At 34.3% G+C, this 21782-nt stretch overlaps 2 protein-coding genes across 9 annotated transcripts in view; one reads left to right on the top strand and one right to left on the bottom strand.

Moving 5' to 3' along the window:
• The first annotated feature begins 253 nt into the window (after positions 1 to 253).
• Positions 254 to 9918, top strand: LOC106672676 (mitochondrial intermediate peptidase). Its single transcript, XM_014404285.2, has 12 exons — positions 254 to 426; positions 1271 to 1380; positions 2747 to 2856; positions 4091 to 4243; positions 4301 to 4567; positions 4627 to 4815; positions 4887 to 5028; positions 7722 to 7932; positions 7992 to 8119; positions 8176 to 8397; positions 8887 to 9120; positions 9340 to 9918. The coding sequence occupies exons 1-12, from the start codon at positions 375 to 377 to the stop codon at positions 9613 to 9615; spliced, it is 2094 nt and encodes a 697-aa protein (XP_014259771.1). The 5' UTR covers positions 254 to 374; the 3' UTR covers positions 9616 to 9918.
• A 1957-nt stretch (positions 9919 to 11875) lies between these two features.
• Positions 11876 to 21782, bottom strand: part of LOC106672663 (histone demethylase UTY) — an 83485-nt gene continuing 73578 nt past the window's right edge. For 6 of the 8 annotated variants that reach the window (XM_014404258.2, XM_014404254.2, XM_014404252.2 and 3 more), the window contains 13 exons: positions 21260 to 21427; positions 20649 to 20834; positions 20188 to 20304; positions 19025 to 19431; positions 18725 to 18954; positions 18426 to 18631; positions 18247 to 18360; positions 16241 to 16584; positions 15572 to 15690; positions 15293 to 15503; positions 14520 to 14646; positions 14285 to 14455; positions 11876 to 14207 (listed from right to left, as the gene is read on the bottom strand). In XM_014404258.2, coding sequence (XP_014259744.1) covers positions 14181 to 14207; positions 14285 to 14455; positions 14520 to 14646; positions 15293 to 15503; positions 15572 to 15690; positions 16241 to 16584; positions 18247 to 18360; positions 18426 to 18631; positions 18725 to 18954; positions 19025 to 19431; positions 20188 to 20304; positions 20649 to 20834; positions 21260 to 21427 — 2427 coding nt within the window. In that variant the 3' untranslated portion in view covers positions 11876 to 14180. The remainder of the gene's footprint in view (positions 14208 to 14284; positions 14456 to 14519; positions 14647 to 15292; positions 15504 to 15571; positions 15691 to 16240; positions 16585 to 18246; positions 18361 to 18425; positions 18632 to 18724; positions 18955 to 19024; positions 19432 to 20187; positions 20305 to 20648; positions 20835 to 21259; positions 21428 to 21782) is intronic. The other 2 variants (XM_014404253.2, XM_014404257.2) reach the window with 2 other exon arrangements.

The following is a 21782-nucleotide window of genomic DNA, read 5'->3' as shown; positions in this document are numbered from 1 at the left end:
GGCAAGGAATAATTTTCAATTCTCACCAGGCTACCACAAACAAAGACAAGAAATAAACCGGGAGGGTGGTAAAGGAATTATAGGAAAAAATGCCTTTCTTCAGAAATATTTTATAATAACAATTTACAAGGAAGTCAATTTTATTTTAGTCCTTTTTAAAAAACTTATTATTATAGAAAAAATAATCAACCTGATTGCAAAGTCAATCTAGAAACCTGTTACCAATCATGCGGTCTCGATCTTGAAACCTTCCACTGATAACAAATCCACCAAACAAAAATACACTATCCACAATAAAAAACAAACCGGGTACAACATAATAGAACAGATATTTAAAAAAGTCTTAAAATAACAATTTATCAGACTAAGAAGAAATGTTTTGGTTTTGGAGTAAAACAGGTTTTAGCAGAAACTTTCTCTTGAAAGGTAAGAAGTACCTGTATCTTAACTGCTGTTGAATGCTGCTTTAAATTTACATAAAAACAATTGATCTATATATGTTTCTTGTTTGTAATATTGTTCAGGATATTTCCTCCGATTGTACTGGTTTGGTTTTCCTCACTGGACATTTTCTCTGACAGTCAGGACGCACTTAAGCCCTTAGTCTCTTGCGAGATAAGGGTAAAAACTGTATGAAATTTGATGGAAGCCCTGGCAGAAGTCAGTACACCAATGTCCTGACCTTAGCATGGGTCCCTGGGCATTTGGGTCTGAGGCAATGTGAAAGTGGACATGGCCAAAAAAATAACCAATATCAATTCTCTAGGCCCCGAACCCTATTGTGGCCTAGCACAAAAAAGTGGGTCATAAGATTAAATAAAAGATGGTATATTGTCTTAGTGGTGAGCCTTCTTGAGGTTGGTGGGGTGATAAATCTGGAACTTGTTCTTTTGATATTATTTTGGTCTGTGAGATGCTTTATGTTTTTGTCTTCCTAGTTTAGTTTTGTCCACCACTGACCACGGGAAAATGCCAAAACACTTCCAATAGACCAATCTATAGGTATTTAATAAATTTAGGTGTACCAAAATTATTGGAAACTATTCAGAAATTGTGAGTCATCAACTAACGGTCACTAATCACCACACATTATTGGAAACATTTAACCATATAACCATAAAAATTTAACCATTTATACATATAATTATTTAGACAAAATTATTGGTTTATCCATCAGTGGTAAGAATCTATCATCAGGAAAAAATAAATTCTATGTTTTTCTTCGTTATTTGTTTTATTTGTTAAAATATGAAATTGTAAATGTTATTAGGTGCTATAATATGTCAAAGGTCGTCGATCGGGACTTGGTCCCCTCTTGCGACTGCTTTCAACACCAGGCCCAGCACCAAGCTCAGCTTGAGTTTCAGCAACGAGAAATCGGTAAGTGAGTCAAACAGCCTACTTCCTTCAATGTCGAAAATGCTTGAAAGAATCCTACATACTTATAAAATCATTCCTTCTCACCAAGTCGACTTCTGTCCTCATCATTCCACAATCCAACAAGATTTAAGAGTTGCTGACACTATCTCCTCTGCTCTAAAGAACAAATAATCTTTGCTTGTATGCATTTCTGAATGGGCAAGCTCTTGATAGGGTCTGGCATCCATGCATGCTTTATAAACTTAAACTCTTTGTACATACTCCTTATTACCTTATCCTGAAATCTTATCTAACTGCTTCTTCAGAGTAAAGTACAGGTAATGAGTTCTCAGAAGTCAGATAGATACAACCCGGCATCCCACAAGGGAGCATTCTTGGTCATATCTTTTATATTATATATACTCCCTACTTATACACCCTAAAACAACAAACCTGTGCATACGACAACGCAATTTTTGTCTTCTAACTTGAATCCCATCCAAGGTACCTCCAACTTCCTAAGACTGATGCAAAAGTGGGGGAGAATAGTGAATCAAGAAAAAAGTTCTCAGTGAATGTTCACATTGGAAAAACGGACTTGCCCTTCCATTGTACATCAACAACAAAGAGATACCAACTTCTATTCAAGTCAGATACTTAGGAATATACCTAGACAGCAGACTGACATGAAATTCCCATATAAGACTTAAGGGACAACAACTTAACAGAAGACTTGGACAACTATATAGACTTCTAGGGCTGAAAACCATCTTAACAGTCAACATATACTAACCTTATTCAAGATTTTTCTGCAACCACTTTGGACATGCGGAGTGGAATTGTGGGCTTCTGCCATCTAATATCCATTGCATCCAATCTTTCCAATCAAAAGTCCTCTGACAAATCATCAAAACTCCTTACTAAGTCACTAAACTCACTATGCACTATGACCTCAACATTTCTTTTGTCAATGAACTGATCCATTCCCGATTCCAAAAGTTTCCCACTGTGTCAATCCATCCTGACCCTACTGCTTGAGTCTTCCTTGCCTTTTAAACCCTCATGCTGAGTGGCCAGTGCTGATTACCTGGTTTCTCATGGAATGTGCCCTCAGGTGCAGTGCTGGAATTAGTGTTAGTGCAGTGACAGTGTGAGAAAAAAAGCATTTTGTGATCACATTGTAATATGTACTAATATATATATATATATATATATATATATATACTACTACTACTACTACTACTATATATATATAGTAGTAGTAGTAGTAGTAGTAGTAGTAGTAGTAGTATGTACTAATATATATAGCAGTAGTATGTACTAATATATATAGGGTACAAATAAAATAATTAAAAAATTACATTGTTATGATTGTTTTGTTTTCAAGGGTCTTTTTAGGAAAAGTGAGTTGAAGACATATGACGGTTTCTTCCTACTCAAAGAAAATGTTATTGCTGCAACGGACATCCTGGTCCAGGAGACTCTTGATTCAAAAAGGTCTGTTATATAAAATTGCCCATAACAATTTTTTATATCATTGATTTCATTATTATCACATTCATAATATATATGCTATAATTATTTGAGAACCAATGGAATAAATAGCTTTGTCATTTTGTGTTCAACATAATGCTACGTTTTTTAAAATATATGCTCAATCAGTTAAAATCTTCAAGAAGGAAGTAATGACATTTTAAATTCAATTAGTTTATACATTTCATTGTAAAGTTTTGCCTTGAGTTAAACTGGATTACTCAAAAGTGTAGATTGAATTTGTCCTTGTGTCTGGTAGTAATGACATGGGATAAGAGTTTTAAACTTGTCTCGGTGGTCACAGACAGTATTTATTTTTTTGTAGGCTATAACATCCAAGAACTGTTTAAATTTTGAGGAATAGCTGTCTATCTTTGTCCAAAAATCACTCACGAAGCTCTCTTTTGAAGTAGGAAAACCTTATGAAGTAGGCCCCCAGAATCTGCCATATCTAACATGGACATAAAAAGAGGCTGTTAGCAGATGAGACACAATTTCTGTAAGCCAAAACATGCAACAGTCAATTTACACACCAGGAAAAACAACAGCCAAAATGAAGGCTGTAGTGAGCTTCAATACCCAAAACCTCATGTTATCCACAATGTCCAATTGCTCACACGAAACATTAAGAAGGAATTTCAACATAACAAGTTCTTGTCCTGCAGATTACACATGATGATTTAGAATGATTGAAGTCAAACTTGTTAATAGCAAACCACTGGCTTGCACTATCAATTCTTTTAAAAACCATATAAAGGAATGAGCTTGATCCACGAAGTTGATATCATCAGTGCAGTTAGTTATGAAGCAATGGGAGGCACAAAGGTAGGAAAGGCAGGTCATTAACATAGAGCAGAAACAATAGTGGACCAAGTGTGGTTCCTTGAGACTCTTCCATATTATCATTCTTTATGGAAATCAACTGCCCAGGGCCAACTTCAAAATTAATATCAACTGTAGAGATGGTTAGTGATGTCTGTCTGTCCTCTTCAGTTATGAGCCAAACCATTGGAGTACTTAAGTACTCTTACACCATAAACCTTCAACTTAATGATAAGTATAACATGACAAACCAGGTCAAAAATTTTGTATGGATCCACGATGTTAAATATTTTTACAATGATTTCTGGTATTATGTACATGTATAAGGATTTTTTAAATCGTGTTTTTGTTTTCTGATTGCTATTTTATTATTTAGAACGAGGAAAATGGTGGATATTTTTGATGAACTTTCTGATACTCTATGTGGTGTCGCCGATCTCGCAGAATTTGTTCGTCTGGCACATCCTCAGCCACAATTTTCATATGCTGCTGAAAATGCTTGCATTGCTTTGAGCGGTTTGGTCGAAAAGTAAGAATTTCAAAATAAATAATAAAATTTGAAATTACACATTTTCTTTTCCTGCAGGTTAAACACCAATCGTGAACTTTACAATGCGTTAAGAGACACTGTGACAAATGGGGATAAAATGCCTACAACCACTGTCGATGATCACGTCGCATCATTGTTCCTGTTTGACTTTGAACAGTGTGGCATCCATTTGTCAGAAGAGAGTCGGAAAAAAGTCGTCACCCTCAATGACTACATTTTACAATTAGGCCAAAGGTTCATGTCTGGTGCAGTCAACAGCAGAGCTGTCAAAATGGATCTCGTGCCGAATCATATAAGGAATTTGTAAGTTACATTTAAATAAAAAAAATAAATATTTTTCTATCCTAATTTTTTTTTTAAAGATTTAGTTCTGAAAATGGAGATTTGGTCGTAGGTGGCCTGTACACAGATGCAGAAAACGAAGTGGCAAGAGAAGTTGCTTATAAGGTATTCCTATCACCTGATAAGGAACAAGAGTATTTGTTGGATGAGTTGCTGATCTCTAGGTATAAGCTCGCTCAACTTTGTGGCTTTTCAACTTACTCACACAGGTTTGTCAATTTATAATCGATTTTTATTCCAAGCCGTTTAATTCATCAATTTTATATAAAAATTATTTCAGAGCATTAAAATCAAGTTTAGCAGAGAGCCCGTCCAATGTCTGGGAGTTTCTTGTCTCTCTAAGTGACAACTTGAGGACGAGGGTTGATGAAGATTTCAGTTTTATGCTCAAAATCAAGAAAGAAGTTAACCCTTCAGCCACGGTAAAAAAATAAATAATTATGAATATAGCAGAATAGAATAGAAATACACTTTATTTTACTACACATACACCAAGAAGTGAGAAAGAGAGAAAGATTTAGTTTTCTAAACGCTTCACATCGTGGTTTTAACTCTCTCTGCTAGAGTTCTTTCTATAGCAAAAGTAAAAAAGAATTTAAAAATTGCAAAAAATAGGTTACTTATGAAAAAGTTGAGCCTTATAAAAGTAAAAGTAAAGAAATTCCTGTTATACAGGAGTGTTTTTACTACTCATTGGGTGACACCGGTGAGGAATCAAACCAATTTAAAATACCTTTTTCATATTGTTCACAAATAAAATTTCTTGGGCTTTTCTGGGATTCAAATGCAGAAACGCTAGAATGGCAAATATGAGTTGGGTGCCTTGTTTGTACTATCGGGTTGTCCGGAAAATAATGCAGGATTTTAAGTTTTCATTAAAAAAAATCTATATAAAATATTCTGTTTACGTTTACAGGATTACTCATTTGTATGAATGTCAACACTTATTAATCCTCTTCCAAATGATATTGTTTGTTTACCTCTGTAGCATTCCGCTACTTGGAAATAATTCAGTCATCCTTATAATGTCAAAGCGAGAATTTCGTACGATTTTCTTTTACGAGTTTAAACTCGGCCGAAGCGGAGCCCAAACGGCTAGAAACATTAACCAAGTCTGGGGCGAGGGTTGTGTTAATGAGTGCACTGTGCAAAGGTGGTTTAAAAAATTTCGGGAGGGAGATTTCAGCCTTGAAGATGAAGAAGGTCGTGGAAGGCCTTCCTCTCTTAATGATGATGTTCTGCGATCAGTGGTGGAAGAAAACCCCAAAACAACTGTTCGAGAACTTGCAGAGCAACTCAAAGTCAGTAAAACGACCGTCGCTGACCACCTCAAGGCGATTGGAAAAGTGAAAAAACTCGAAAATTGGGTTCCACACTCATTAAACGATCGCCAAAAAAATCAGCGCTTTGATGTTTGTGCATCACTTCTTTGTCGAAACAAAAATGACCCATTTCTGGCCAGAATTGTTACATGTGACGAAAAGTGGATTCTCTACGATAACACTAGACGTTCTGGACAGTGGCTCGACAAAGGAGAAGCTCCAATACATTTTCCAAAGCCCCCAACTCATCAAAAAAAGGTAATGGTTACGGTATGGTGGGCTTCATTTGGTTTAATACACTACAGCTTCTTAAATCCTGGCGAAACCATCAATGCTGAATCATACTGTAACCAAATTAATACCATGCATCAGAAATTGGCAGTAATGAAGCCCTCTTTGGTCAATCGGAAAGGGCCCATTTTGTTGCATGACAACGCTCGACCACATGTGTCACGTGTAACGTCACAAAAATTATTGGAGCTTGGCTATGAAACTTTGCCTCACCCACCCTACTCTCCGGACCTCTCGCCTACTGACTACCATTTTTTTAGACACCTGGACCACTACTTACAACACATAATATTCAAAAATCAAACGGAACTGGAAAATGCATTTATTGACTTTATCAATTCTAAAAATTCTGAATTCTACTCAGACGGAATTAATTATTTTGATTAAAGAACATTGCTTTAAAGTAACTAGTTTCTTTTTTTTTGTTTAATACCAAAATCCTGCATTATTTTCCGGACAACCCAATAGAACATATTCTAGTACATTCTGTCACACCCTGGCTGTAAAATCCTGAATTTGACCCTAAAAGGATATTTAAATTTTAAATAATTACAAAATTGTCAACAGTTTGTGTACCTATTATAGTGCCTTTAAAGAAGTATGATTGTCTTTAAAGGAAAATTAATATTATTTAAGAGATTTCAATTTTTTTTTTAAATTTTAATTTGCAGACATTACAAATAACTTCATTTCGGTAATATGTAACAATGAGATAGGAAATATTTACAAAATTAAAGATAAGAGTGGAGAAAATACCAATTGGTAATACTGCAATGTTGCTAATTCATCTGTTTAATTAATGCTCGTGTCAATATCACTTTCACTATCATTCGTAGATCTTGTAGCCATTCTCTCTTCAGTCAGTGAGAAGAGTTTGAGGGAATTTGTTGAGATGTGAGTTTTTGGATTTACAGTGGTTGGGAGGGTTTTGTGAAATTGTCGATAATGGAAGTAGATTTCATCTTGGACGAAAGGAATATTTAAGTCTGTACGTGCAATTTTGTTTGATACATAAAATGGAACATTAAGGATTTGTCATAAGATTAAGGATAAGGCGGTTTGGATGCGGGGGATGTTGGAATGTCTAGATAAACCCTATGCTTCCATTATGTAAGTCCTTATGGGATTAACTATATGTATAATGGATTAGAGAGAGTAAATAGTACTCGATAAGTTGTAAGTACGGTCTTTGATGTTGGCCTGTGGGGTAGCACCGTGGTCGGGTAAAAGGCAAAAGCATTCGCTTTCTCCTCGTCTGATTTGGCCCATCTGCCATCTACCTGGCAAAGCGGGGCAGATATTTTGTGGTAAGATAGGAGGATAAGATAATATAGCATTAAAATCGAGTTTGGCTGAGAGCAATATCAATAGCACTCAAGAAATAGTCTTTTAAATAATTTTAATATATCACATGGGTCAGAGTGGTGTAAACAATTATTTGGACCTGAAATGTTAATTTCATACCGTTTATAGGAAACCTGCTTGAATTTATTTTTTTCTAGAGCTTGTCAGCATGGGACATTCCTTTTATTACACAAAAAGCGAAAAGGAATTGGTTGAAAGCAGAAAACTCACAATTTTCCCCTTATTTCTCACTCGGGACTTGCATGGATGGTCTGAACAACTTGATGGAAAGTTTATATGGAATATCCTTTGCAATTGAAAACACAGCGGTAGGGGAGACTTGGGCGCCAGATATTTACAAACTAGCCGGTATCTTGCAAAATAATGTAAATTTTAAAACTTTTAAAGTAACTGTTTCATTTCGACAGTTGTGCACAAGGACGAGGGACTTCTCGGCCACATCTACTGCGATTTCTATGAGAGGGAAAACAAACCGAACCAAGATTGCCATTTTACAATCAGGGGAGGAAAGAAGCTAACAAATGGAAGCTACCAGGTAAAATTTGAAATACCATTATGAAAATGTTAATGTTAAAAAATGTTGATTTTTAGAACCCAATAGTTGTTGTCATGCTAAATGTCCCATCACCTAAGTGGAACTTGCCAAGTCTGTTAACACCGGCGATGGTTGATAACTTGTTTCATGAAATGGGTCATGCCATGCACTCAATGCTCGCGAGAACAGATCATCAGCATGTCACTGGGACAAGATGCACGATGGACTTCGCTGAAGTTCCTTCTGTTCTCATGGAATATTTTGCTTCTGACCCAAGGGTACTGTATTAAGATTTTTTTTTCATTTAACATATTAACTGCAAAAGACCCAACATGTTTGTCCTTCTGGGTGCGGTGTACACATGGTGTCCTCTCATTTGTACTTTTTCAACTCTCCCACTAGACAATTCCCTTCGAAAATCCTAGGGCTACCTCAAAAACAACAAAATCATCAAAATTTTTCAATTGGAAGTAATTTTTTAAATTTCTTTTGTAAAAACCACATAATTTGCTTTTCTGTTCTTCAACTACATGCCCAAATCGTACAAAATTCCTATGGGTTGCTTACTTCATTTAATTAGCGCAGTGGGGATGCAACCCTTGTGTCATGTATATTTTTATCATGTCAGTAAATATATAGAAAAAATTATTTGTGTAATTTTTATGTATCTATTTTACATGTTAAATTGGGTTTTGCCATGTGCAACCAAAACATAGGACGTAGTCAACGTGTTAAATAATTTTACATGTAAAGACAAATTGTTTTAGGTATTGAGAACGTTTGCCAAACATTATGAAACACAGGAACCTATGCCTGAGGACATGATACATAAGCTCTGTGATTCAAAGCACGTTTTTGGTGCATCGGACATGCAATTGCAGGTGTTTTACTCTCTTTTAGACCAAAGATACCATGGGCCACATCCATTATCAGGGACGACAACTGAAGTGCTTGCTGACACCCATAATGAATATTATGGCATCCCTTATGTGCCGCATACTGTAAGTGAAAACAAAATGTTACCCTGCAGTATAAACCTTCTTGAGGGTGTGTCAGTAGCCACAATGATACAGTGCTCATCAATGTAAGATCCTGGGTTTGAATCCAGTGGCCCTACGTTCAAATAACACAATTTATTTTTTCAAAAACACTGGCACCCCCAGGGTTCATATAACCTCATAGCTGAAATATGTAATTTTAAAAAAAACTTCATGTAATAGGCTTGGCAGCTGAGGTTTTCCCATCTTGTCGGCTATGGCGCTAAGTACTACTCATACCTGATGAGCCGAGCGGTCGCTTCGTTAATATGGCAAAACCTCTTTGAAGAGAACCCCTTCAGCAGCAGCCAGGGTGAGCGCTACAGAAGAGAATGCCTCGCCCATGGTGGTGGAAAACCTCCTCATTCTCTTATAAAAGACTTTTTACAATTTGACCCAACCCCACAAACCCTCGCCACAGCGCTCATTAACGATTTAGACCGCCATAAAGTATTGTGATGATGTATTATATGTTCAGGATTCATTTTAAGTGTTTTGTTGACAACACATTTCATTGAAATACAGGAAACAATGTTTTTTATCATATTGTTTTATTGTTAATCATGTATGTATTATAAAAAATGTACATGAGAGGGTGTAAATTAAGTTTTACAAACTGTACCAAGGACCTAAGTCAAGGTTTATCTTCAAATTATTGCAAAACGGTCATGCGTTCTTGGATTGGTGCTTTTTTGCAATTTTACAGTCACTGTTTTTGAATTATATTACAAAATTACTTTCTGTTGGTTTTTTTTCTTTTTATTTAAGCGTTTTTGGTAAAAATCCCGTGATTTGTAAACTTCTATTTTTTGTTCTTCTTTTCTCATTAAACAAAATGTTTTAACATAACTCTCCAGAATAACAGGATATGAATAGGAACTTAACTAGTTCAAATTCAATGTACATTTTTAAAAAAAGTTTTTGATGCAGAATTCATCAGTGCGAAAGGTTTTCAATTTTGCCATCATTTGTATAAAAAAATCTGAATACTGTTTTTTGGATAAATTAAATCTCCAACTCCACCAGTTTATTTATTTATCATTTTAATTTTAAATGATAGTAAATTATTTTCACATGGTACAGAACGATTGATTTTGGAACAATTTTTTCAAATAACATTGACTAACTGGACCCTCTGGGTGTAGCACATTGTATTCACAGAGGTCAGTGAAATTTCAACCCACAAATACAAACTTAAAGAAGTTAATGCTTAACTAACAAAACATAAATAAAAATACTCAATCTTCAACTTACTGTGCTAATCGTATTGTCTCCTGCATGCAAAAAGTGATGATTCTGCTGTTGAGAAAAGTGGACATTTTACTAACTATGGCAGTTATTAGAAAAATATTTATTAGCTCCAATAATAGCTAGGATGTAATATTAATAGTCTCTCCACCTCTGAGGATTGGAGACAGAAAAAACTTATAGAATATATAAACTAGTAAAAAATGTAAAATTAAAGTATTCCTGACACACAGGATGGCTTAATGTCCAACTACTTGTTTGCAGTGTGAATGAGGGGTTAAACCACTACAATTTTTATTACTCAAGTCCGGATTTCATATTCTTTTTGTTAACACTTACGATCATAGTGATCAGATATTTAGCCGAATAATTTCGTAATAACCGAATAACCATGGTTCAAATTTGATTCTGCATATTTTTGCAAAGTTGCATTTTTTGATTACTTAGAAAAATTAAAATAAATTGGGCAACTAAGAACATGAGGAAAAACAAGGAAAAAACCTATTGTGGAAAAGGCAATTTGTTTCCTCCCCCATTATCTTACAACAAGAAAAATTTGATTAGAATTTATTTAACTTTCCAAAAATAAAGATTTAAACCAATGAAATAACTGGCATCATATTTGAGGCTTCATTCCAAAACTTCTTGGTTTAGTTATTTTTGCCTTGAAAAATTAATTTTGCGGAGTAGTTAGGTTTTAGAAGGAAGTGAGGCCTTGAATAAATAGTCAATGTCAGTCTACGTTCATATTTTCACAAAAGTGAGAACTTTTAGGGATTTTTCTTTCAAACGCAAAACAGATATTTTATGTGCTAATAACCTTTATTCCCCAGTGATGCAGGAATTACACAGAAAGAAATTAAAAAACATCCTTGACAAAAATACCAGATATTCTGAATATGGGAAAATTAAAGAAATCTTAAATAGAAAAAAAACAGGTGTTATACAGAGAATAAATGATCCAGTTATTTTAAGTTCCTACAAGTATGCTCCCATCACCTCTGGTGACTTTGAAAACTTTTTTGAGGTGCATACAAATATTTTTTGTCATGAACGCTGTGCTTTTACAGCATCTTAGAAATGTATATTATTGTCAATTTTAATTCAGATCATGAACTTAATTATTTTGTATAAATATTTTAATTATATCATTTTTTTGTGTGTGAAAAAGTTGTTTCTTTTCAAAATGAATACTAGAAAAACAAAATAGTTAATTATTAGTCGAGTGATGTCTCCAACATTCATCTGTATTTTAATTTTTTAAGAGCAAATTATATGGCATATTTGAGGATTTTTATTACTACATCAGGATTACTAATACATTACCAATTAAAATACCAGAACTGCTAGAGTGGCAAGCCAAAGACAAGTTAGACACCGAATCATCGCCGTCCCCCATATAAACCACTTTTACATCAGGGCATAACAACTGGAAATACTTCTTGGAAGGTAGAGGAATGAAACAAATAGAGAAAAATCATACCTATTTAATTCTAATACTTACATTTGAAATTTATTTTTATGGGACTGTAATTTTAATAAAACTTTAAATTCTATTTACAATACTATAACTAACTATACAATAAACTAAGGATATTCTCATCCTGAAAATAAAATTTCAAATGTTAGTTACAGAAAAATGGCAGTGTTTCCGCTACAAAATTTGTTGATTCCTAAATTCTTATAACAACATTGCTTCATTGGTAATGAGGCACCTTATTTTTCATCTTTAATATATAATTATATATTATAATATTAATACAATGGACTGAAATAAAATACTTTTTTTTAATTGGAAATTACAGTAACAAATATTACATATATTATAAATTGTTTATGCCACATTACAATTTAATTAAAGAATAAAACCTGGAAAATATTCTTGTTTGCGAAATGTTAATGTTTGCTCCTCAATTGAGATCAGATGAATGCATTTTTTAAAAATTTGATTAATTCAATGAGCAAACAGGCTTTTTTTAAAAGGAGTAATGCTTTTAAAAGCCCTTACAACATTAGTGAACACAACTCAAAACATTACGCAAAACAATATTATCCGCTAAAAAACAAATCTACACAAAAAACCAAGGAAAGAAAAAATGGTTTAATTATTTTTTTCCTGAGCGATGGCAGTGTTCTAGACTTATTTTATAAAAATGTGAACTACTGATGAGCTACAAACTGGGGGGAAAATTGTCCCTTGTATATTAAAATACTTATGAAAAAGTGTTTTGTATTTCTTATTTATCGTTATTTTTTCTTCTTGTATAAAATACATCCACGAATTTCTATTGGCCACTTGGTAATATAAGACACTATAACTTTGTACCAATATTGCAGACAAGTGTAGATCTTCACACTAGCTTTTTAATCACTAAAAAAAGAAATAAATAGAAAAAGCATTGGCAGTGATCAACTTATACAAAGTTCTGTAGGTTTGAAACTAATTGAACAGATAAAAACAGAGAATGTTTGACAAACAAATCACTTGAAGGGTGTTAACTTTAAAATTGGGTAACTTGCAGTGATCGGTCTACTAGAAAAGTACCGACCATTTTGATGAGTAACTGTATCAATTAATTGTAGACTTATTCTATAAATTTCCGATATGGTATTTAAATATCGAATGAACGAATTGCACTTTTATCATAGCTTAGGTCAATTTAGAGTGAATTTAATAAAAACAGCTAATAATTTAAGACAATTATTAAAATTTTATAATTTTAGTCAATTTGTCTTTTATAAGTTAATCACATCCCATTAAAACAAAAAACAAATTCTCAAGAAAATCAATCATTGAAAATCATTAATATACAAACAAATAATTTACAATATTTCATAAAAAGAAAGTTAATTAAAAATTTCAATGATTTCACCTAAACAAAAATTTTGTACACATAAACAATAAATCTATATATAATTAAACATACAACAGATATATTACAGTTAATTTAATTTTGTGAAAATAAATTATTATTCCATAGACTTTTACTTTGACAATAAATGGAAAGCCATAAATAAAGGTGTTCAACAGATCGAGACATTCTTACAAATTAAATTCAATACTCAAATCAACATATCAAAGTTTGTTTAAGTTTCTTGTCAAAAACTTGACATATTTTTAATTTATACTTATTATTAAAATATTAACACAATGTGACAAGGCTGCCCTGCCATTACAAGCAACAACTAAGGCTGCTTCAGCAGGCTAAACGTTTATTTTACATATTATTTACATATTTTGAGATCATTACAGCATCTTCATTCATTACTTTGCAAAATAGTAAAATCTAAATATATCACCGCACTTATTTCAGAAACATACTTCATTTCATAATATTTGTAATTAATTGTACAAATTAAATTTTTTTTATAATCTACAAAAAAATGTACTATTCCAAATTATATAAAAGAAATAGCTTCTTTTTTTTTTAAATTTACAATGATTATATAAAGGCTCATTTAGAGGTGGAAGGCCTTGCAATTCAATATGAAATATTTTTAAAAACGTCTAAAAGATTTATCGCAAATAATGTTTGATTTCAAAAGTCTATTTGCCTAATGAAATGCAGTCTTTAATACAATTAGAATTTCTTTCAGATTCAAAAGAGGAAATTCAAGATACTTGATATGTAATTCGCCTTGATTCCAAAAGATTTGTACATTTTCTTGGTTTCCCCCTCTGAGCCGGTAGAAGAAAATTTCTAAAATGTTTTGGAGTATCAATCAACATTATTTGCGATCATATTCTAAAATGTACAATGTTAAAAATAATCAGGTTATGATGCTGTGCCGCTAGGACTCTGCTAAAAAAGATGAAACAAAAGCTGACATTAAATTTACAAATAATTTTGAAAAAGTTTAAATTTTTCTGTTAACTTACCACAGGGTGAAGTGTAAAATTATCAAATATGTCCATCAACTCGGACATGCGGTATTCTTCAAGGCAGACGAAACCTTCTAGACTTGGAGCCTGTTTCTTGGCGCAATCGAGGCAGTGGACGACATGCCTCTTCTCTTGCTCCCTTATGAAAAGTATGTTGAATACCTCCATCTGGAATACATTTCAATTAACCATTGGTGTTTATGTTTTTAATAATGGATCCTAAAAGACTTACCTCACACTGACCACAGTAGTGAGACGCTTCGTTCTTACCCCTTCCGTGAAAACGCACCTCAACGCCTTTCTCTTTTACAAACTCGAGAATTAAAGCACAATGTCTCAATGTCCTCATAAGGCAGTGCCTATAAATAAAAATAAAATTATATACAACTATTAGGAATAGGTGTTCGTGGCACCAATTTATGCAAATTTTGTTTAGTCCCTTAATTCTTTTGCCCACTTTTATTCCTTTCCTCTCGCACGTTGCAAGGCAAGACTCAAACAAGTAACACGAGATTATAATCATTGCATCAAGAGGTAAGCAAAGTAAGCAAAGTTTTCAGTCAAATTTCCGTCTTTTCCTTTAACCTAAGTTTATGGAGGCTGGTAAACTCCCTCTTTTTTCAATTATTTTCATTATTTTAATTGTTTTTGCTTGCTACCAACTGCACCCCAACAATAGACTTCACAATCAGATGGTCCAGTGACCATGATGACTCCGACTCCGAAGTTTGGTCCCATGGATTACCTCAAAATCTTGACGAAGGTGAAGAACTGAGTATTTTTTCATTCAAATCAGCTTTATCCTTCATTTTTTCATACAAAATTATAGTAAGATAAGATTGTGTACAGAAAATACAATTTTCTGTAATTTATATCAAATAAAAAAATTGTGAAAATGGTAGCATTAATTTCTAAATGGACCAACTAATCTAAATTGTTTAGTTTAATCAGGAACAACATAAAACAAAAACATAAGCTATGCACTGTTTTTAAACAAAAACTTACTTTATCAACTCAAAAAGTTTTGGGTCGGAGACCTTAATGTTTCTAGCTAAGTTCCATGAGAGATGAACCATCGGCACTATGCTCTTGAAGCTCTGCAGTTTGTTCCACTCGTAGCGCTCGATTGCCAGCTGGTACTGTCTAGCGGTAAGCGGGCCAACGTTCCAAGCGATGTTGTTGCACCAACCAATTGCCTGGACCCAATGGACACAACCTGGTACGTCAATGTGATTAATCAATGTTTTTCATCAAATAACCAGTATTGTTGGAGGTATCGCTCACCAGAATTGACCCAGACTAGGTCACCCGGACGCTGGAGGAACCTGTACACGGGGACATTTTCCTCGTACAGGTCCTCGAGCGCAGGCCACCACGAACCATGGAGATAATTGAGGCTGTTCCTAAACACGATCAATAAGCAATTAGAAGACATTTTGCATTTGTTTGTTTATTCAGGGCAAGTCGTAATTTTTGACTAAGTTCAGTACTAGCAGAGATGATGACAAAGTACTTCACATTACAAATTTTCTGGTAGATATAACAAACGAAGCTAAGAAACTGACCCCAAACAGCAGTAATAGTAACATTTATTTAGTTATTATTTAATACGAACATATTGATATTGTGGTCAATTTTATATTTTCTGCTACCAATGAACAATTTAAGGCCCCATATTTTCTATATTGTTTTTAATTAAAAGATATCTAAAGTAAGCATGTAAATATCAATAAATATACGGATTGGTTTGAGTTTGGAAACGTCTTTTGAAATAAGGTGTCCTAACATCTTGTTGTCATCTCCAATTCAATCAGAAGAAGAGAGAAGCTGATTTAGATGATTAAAATTCGGCACAGGTACCCACCACCATGTTTGACATATAAATTAATATTTATTTTCTTCATAAAATTTTATCAAACTTTATATAATAGATAAAACATGAGTTATACCCACCTTTCACACAAGTTATATATGACACCCCAGTAGGCGTCTGGTACTGCAAACCATTCGCAGTCACCTGGACCGATGTTGATGTTGATAGAGCAATAATTGTTGTTCTCCTGGTGTCCAGGGGTGCGACTCCCAGGCACTTTCATGTAGAGCTGGACTGTGTTCATTCCAAGGATGACGTGCCCAACGTGCGACAGCATATTGCCTGCAGATACTACCCTCGCAAAAGCTGGGAGTTTCATCAGCTCTTGCAACTGCGGTTTCCACTTCCTTTCATCGGACAGGTCTACATTCGTTCCGAACCGGAGCATTTTAGAACCGGGTGGAGCTTTTAATCCAGGAACACCCTAAAATTGACCAGTGTTTATGATTTTACATTTTAACATGCTTTGTCTGTCTCAATATGATTTATCTACCATGGAAATTTAGTTCCATGTCTCATGTAGACTGATTTTAATTTATATTTATTAAATTTAGTTAACTTTTGGTATAAGAAAGGTACTTTTAGTCATGTAATAAATTGACTAATATAAAAATACAATATGAGACTTGTAATGAGGTGTACATCCATTAATGTTTCTTTCACATAAGATTTTTAATTTTTATTTCTATTGTTGATATCACTTGAGTTCAATTTTTAATCATTTTGATATTGTGCAATCAGACTAATTTACAGGGCCCATATTGTTTGTCCTAGAGGTATAGGGGCTGGCTATGTTGCCTTCAGAACGATGTTGCCTATTGCAAGTCACATAAAGCAATTTTTAGTGTTATGAATTTTTTAATTATCAATTTACGTGATTATTTGCCACTATGCCTCATATTCCAGATGTATTGCCTCATCGGCTGAATCATCATGAGATGATATGGCAAGTTTTGCCATAGACTGATAATTTTATTTAAACATATTTAACCAATATTAATAAATATTTGTCAATTTCTCCCCAAAGGGTTGTCTTTCCTCGATGTGCGGGAGGGTGACCCTAGGGTCTACCTCAGGGTAGATCACCTATCCTGTAATCTGGCTGGGTCGCTAGTATCTCCCTTAAGCCAGATGCCCAGGACATCGTCACTTCCCCAACCAGTTAGGTTTCAATGGAGGCTTTTGACTGTTCGGTCAATTACAGCACTCAATGTATGTAAACTATGATCTAGCTAATTAACTTTTATAATAAATTCATTCACACATTTGTAATTTGCACTCATTCTGATTAATCGATGTAGTGCTCGATATTCCTTCATTGAGCTAGACACAATATTAATAATGTATTGGGTTGTCCGGAAAATAATGCAGGATTTTGGTATTAAACAAAAAAAAAGAAACTAGTTACTTTAAAGCAATGTTCTTTAATCAAAATAATTTCCCANTGACATTCATACAAATGAGTAATCCTGTAAACGTAAACAGAATATTTTATATAGATTTTTTTTAATGAAAACTTAAAATCCTGCATTATTTTCCGGACAACCCAATAATAATCCAAATTAAGATTGGTGGGGTACTGTTACAAATATTCTGCCGTCGACCTTAATCACACACACACTACTGGAGGGGTGATGGTGATGCTGTATTTTACCATCAGCCCCTCACTACTCACACTAATGTACTCAATCTAAACATACAAAACATAACTACATGCAATAAAAAAACCCAACATCTGACAAAAAGTGGAACATGAGACCCAGATACCCACTACTGTGTCTGAGAACCAGTCTTAAATCCGGCAACATGCCTACACGCTCTCTGTAAAGAGCCAAGGCATGACAAACTTCTACTATGTGGGACAGATCAAGTAACCTTTATGACCTATAAATTGGGTAAGGATGATTGCTCATTTTCAGCTCAGGTTCTCAGAGGGCTATTAAGGAAACTATTAAAGAATAACATATAACTTTTATAATTATATAATTAATTTTTTATTATTTTTTCTTGAATCCAGAAAACTGAATTATTTTTTGTAATTTTCAATATAGTAAAATAAAGATTAATATTATTATGGATAACTTACAGTGCTTTTCTTTTTCCGCACATTTCCTGTTGAATCTTTCGAATCAGAATCAGAGAGATTGCTGCTTGTCGTATTGTTTGGAACATGGATTCCTGCTGCCCTCTCTCTTTCTTCCTGAAGTTGAAAATTTTGTTAGATTTGAAGGGCACTAGTGTAAAATATACATTTTGACAATTTACCCTAAGGCTATCTTGAAAACTAGATGCCTGGTACTGGGCATATTTAGCGATGGTTGTGTGTGACCTGTGACTAATACACGACCAGCCTCGTCCACCTAACTGCGGGTCCCAGTTCTCATCTGACGTCTGCTGCACCTGTGTCCGTACTTCCACTATATGGTCAGCATTTGCCTCGACCAAAGTTTTGGTGGAAAATAACCCAAGATCTGTATTCAAAATGGTAAAAAATTGAAATGGTGTACCTGTATGTTTGTAAATTGTGTAATACAATTACACATATGTACAACATATGTACAAACCTAATTTTAAAGCCGCAGCAAGTCCTCGGATCACAGCGATAGGATGTTTCAGACAAAACTCCTGTAATTGTGGGCTGAAGGCGTCTTTTTTGTTTTCAAGGTAGACACTGGGAGTCGGTGGAAGGAGCTGAGCCTTGGTGAGCTTTGCTGGGGGTGGGTCAGGCGGTGAAGGAGGTTTATCACTGTCACTCACAACATTACAGCTACCCACACCATTCACTCCTCTTCCCCTAAAATTCACAAACATGAACCACTGTAGAATAATTTATTTAATGTTATTTTTTTCAACAAATTACTTACTTGCAGGATTCGATTATGGTCTTTGCGTCCATATCGATGGAGTACTCAACCTCAGGCTGAATGTCAAGTAAGTTTCCTATATGGACCTTCTGGTCCTCTCCGTTTTCAGTCTTCAACTCAATTTTCTCATTTTTTAAGGTGCTGAGAGCACCAAGTGATTCTGTTTCTTGGTGAATTGTCAGTGCCGATGATCCAGCGGTGGGCTTACCATTAGGAAATGGGTTTGGCTCGACCAATGCTGCGACACCTTCCTTAGAATCTAGCTCTTCAGACGGCACAGGTGAGCCGAAATGCTTCAGTAGGTCTTCGGCAAGAGATGTAGCGATGTCCTTCTGCGAGAGCAGTGCCTGCAGTTCCTGATCACTCACTCCAACAACGTCACTGTTGTTTGAAGTTGGTGTAGTACTCTAGACATTAAAACATCAAGTTGTAATATTCAAAAACGTTTTTTTTATAAATCAAAAGAATATTGAAGAATACGTGGAAATATATTTCCCCGCCTCTGAAAATCACTTGTTTGGGATTAACTCAATATCCGCTTTTACTTTGTCTATTACATAAAAGGATGTCAATCAGCTAAAAATCTATTCTCTCAAAGTGAATAACTGTGTGCTAAATTACATGAAAAAAACAATGTATATCTTAAATAGGTAGTGTATTTCTTTTTTTCTCTATTAGGTAACAACATATTTTCAACGTGGCCCACTCTTAGAACACACAAAAAGACGATAAACTAAACAACAAACAAACAACAAAACAAGCTTCTAAAGTGACTAAGTTCAAATCATAAAGATAACAGAAAAGAGAAGAGGAACTTTTGAACTGTTGTTATATTGGAAACCAGATAGATGTTCAAAAGGCGTCCAGTTATTAAACGTTATATTTATTTTCTGAAATTGTTCAATTTATTAAAAACGTTATTAAAAACGCTTATTATAATAGTTATACCAAGAACAAAAGTTTATGTTCAAATAATCTAAAATTCAAAGCTCATTTTCTCTCGCTAAAAAGTAACTAAACATGATTTTTGTTTATATTTTTGAAAATAATCAGTGCATAAAGACTAAGAATTATCAATATACCAGTGTGCTATATCAACTATCAGTACACTTCCAACAATTGTGCTTTCCAGTGACCATTTCTGGGATGGGTTTGATTTCTACCTGATTAAAACCAGACTGAGGCGAAGTACAAAATGGATATTGAGCTTGCTGGAAGTTGCTTGCCAGCTGTAATGCTTCATTCCCTGGCTGGTTCCCAGAGTAACTTACGTCCATTTCCTGGAAACAAAAAATGAACAATCCCTTCGTACTTGGCATCGGCCGGTCAACGGCAGCAGACAAACAAGCTTCCAGATCAAATTTTGCCAAACATTATGACATCGACCTGCCGTGATTAAGCTTTGTTCCTATTTGAGATTTTCAGGCTTCACTTAAAGTCGCTTTAATTCAAAGCAAGCACTTCACTTCAATAATTTAGAACATTGGACAAACAGTGCACCTAGTTCTTAATATGGTAATAAAGTTAAAAGTATGAGGGAAAAGGATTTGAAAGTAAGAAAATGGAATAGTCATGCTTTTAAAATAACACCTTGTATCTAGACGAAACATTTTTTAAAGCTAACCTGCTGTGGATATGTCTTGATGACTGAAGTATGGTATTGGTTGGTATTGAACTGTGGATTCGCTACGGTGGCAACCCTTTGTGGTTGTTGTTGTTGTTGTTGTTGCTGCTGTTGCTGTTGTAGCCTTACTTGCTGCAGGTGCTGTTGCATAAGCCTGTACTGATGCTGCAGTTGTTGGAGAAGGTTCTGAAAAATATTCAAATCTAATCAGAATCACATGCCATTCACCTTGGTTTTTATTTTCAAAGCCCAATTTTAAATCTATAATTTAATAATGATGAAAAAAAAGTAACCTTAATAAAACAATTTGTGCCAAAACTGCAGTTGAAAATCAGGTTTATAGTAAGATTAAACTTTATCTCACTTTTATTTCTACTATTTAAAGAAGAAAAAAAACACGATTCAAGTTGATAAAACACTTAATTAAAATACAGAGAGAAAAAATAAAATGTTACAGTTTATTTAATTTTTTTTTTTTTTTTTTTTGGGGGGGGGGTTGAAACATTCTATCAATTCATTAGATTTCGTGGTCCGATTGACCAAATAACATCTTTCAATTAATTAATCTTTATCTCAACTAATAACTTTCAATTTATCAATGTTAAACTTACAGCTTGGTGGGCTGGCAGGTTTCCAGCATTCTGCTGCAGCACTTGAAGCATTTGCAGTTGTTGCGCATTTAGATAAAAAGGAGGGTTTGGGGTGGTGGGTGTCGCAGTCCTCTGTGCTCCGTTCGGGGTCGTAGGAACTCCAGGAACTCTTGGGGCTTCCTCGCCAGGCTATAACAAAAAATTAAGCTTGTTAACAAATGCAATTTTTCAAGCAGTCTACCAGCGAAAAATATCAGACAACTAGTAAGTCACAATAACTAAAGACGTTGGATCTAACAAGAGGTTCATCTCCTGCGTAAATACCAGCGCTTGAGTTTCTTGGGTCTCACAGTCTCCGATTTTCCCTAAATAAAACTATCAACAAAACAAATTTTAGTGTGGTTTTGAAATAATTTTTTAAGAGATCAATCAGTTTACCTGTCCTAAGTAGCATTTTTGAGAAAAAAGAGTTAGTAATTCACATAATAAAATATTAGAGATAGATTTAATAAACAAAAAGGCAAGAAACAACATCATAAAACAT

Source organism: Cimex lectularius, unplaced genomic scaffold, assembly GCF_000648675.2.
Source record: "Cimex lectularius strain Harlan isolate CLEC.00 unplaced genomic scaffold, Clec_2.1 scaffold385, whole genome shotgun sequence".
NCBI lineage: Eukaryota > Metazoa > Arthropoda > Insecta > Hemiptera > Cimicidae > Cimex > Cimex lectularius.
This window is presented reverse-complemented; position numbering and strand designations above follow the sequence as displayed.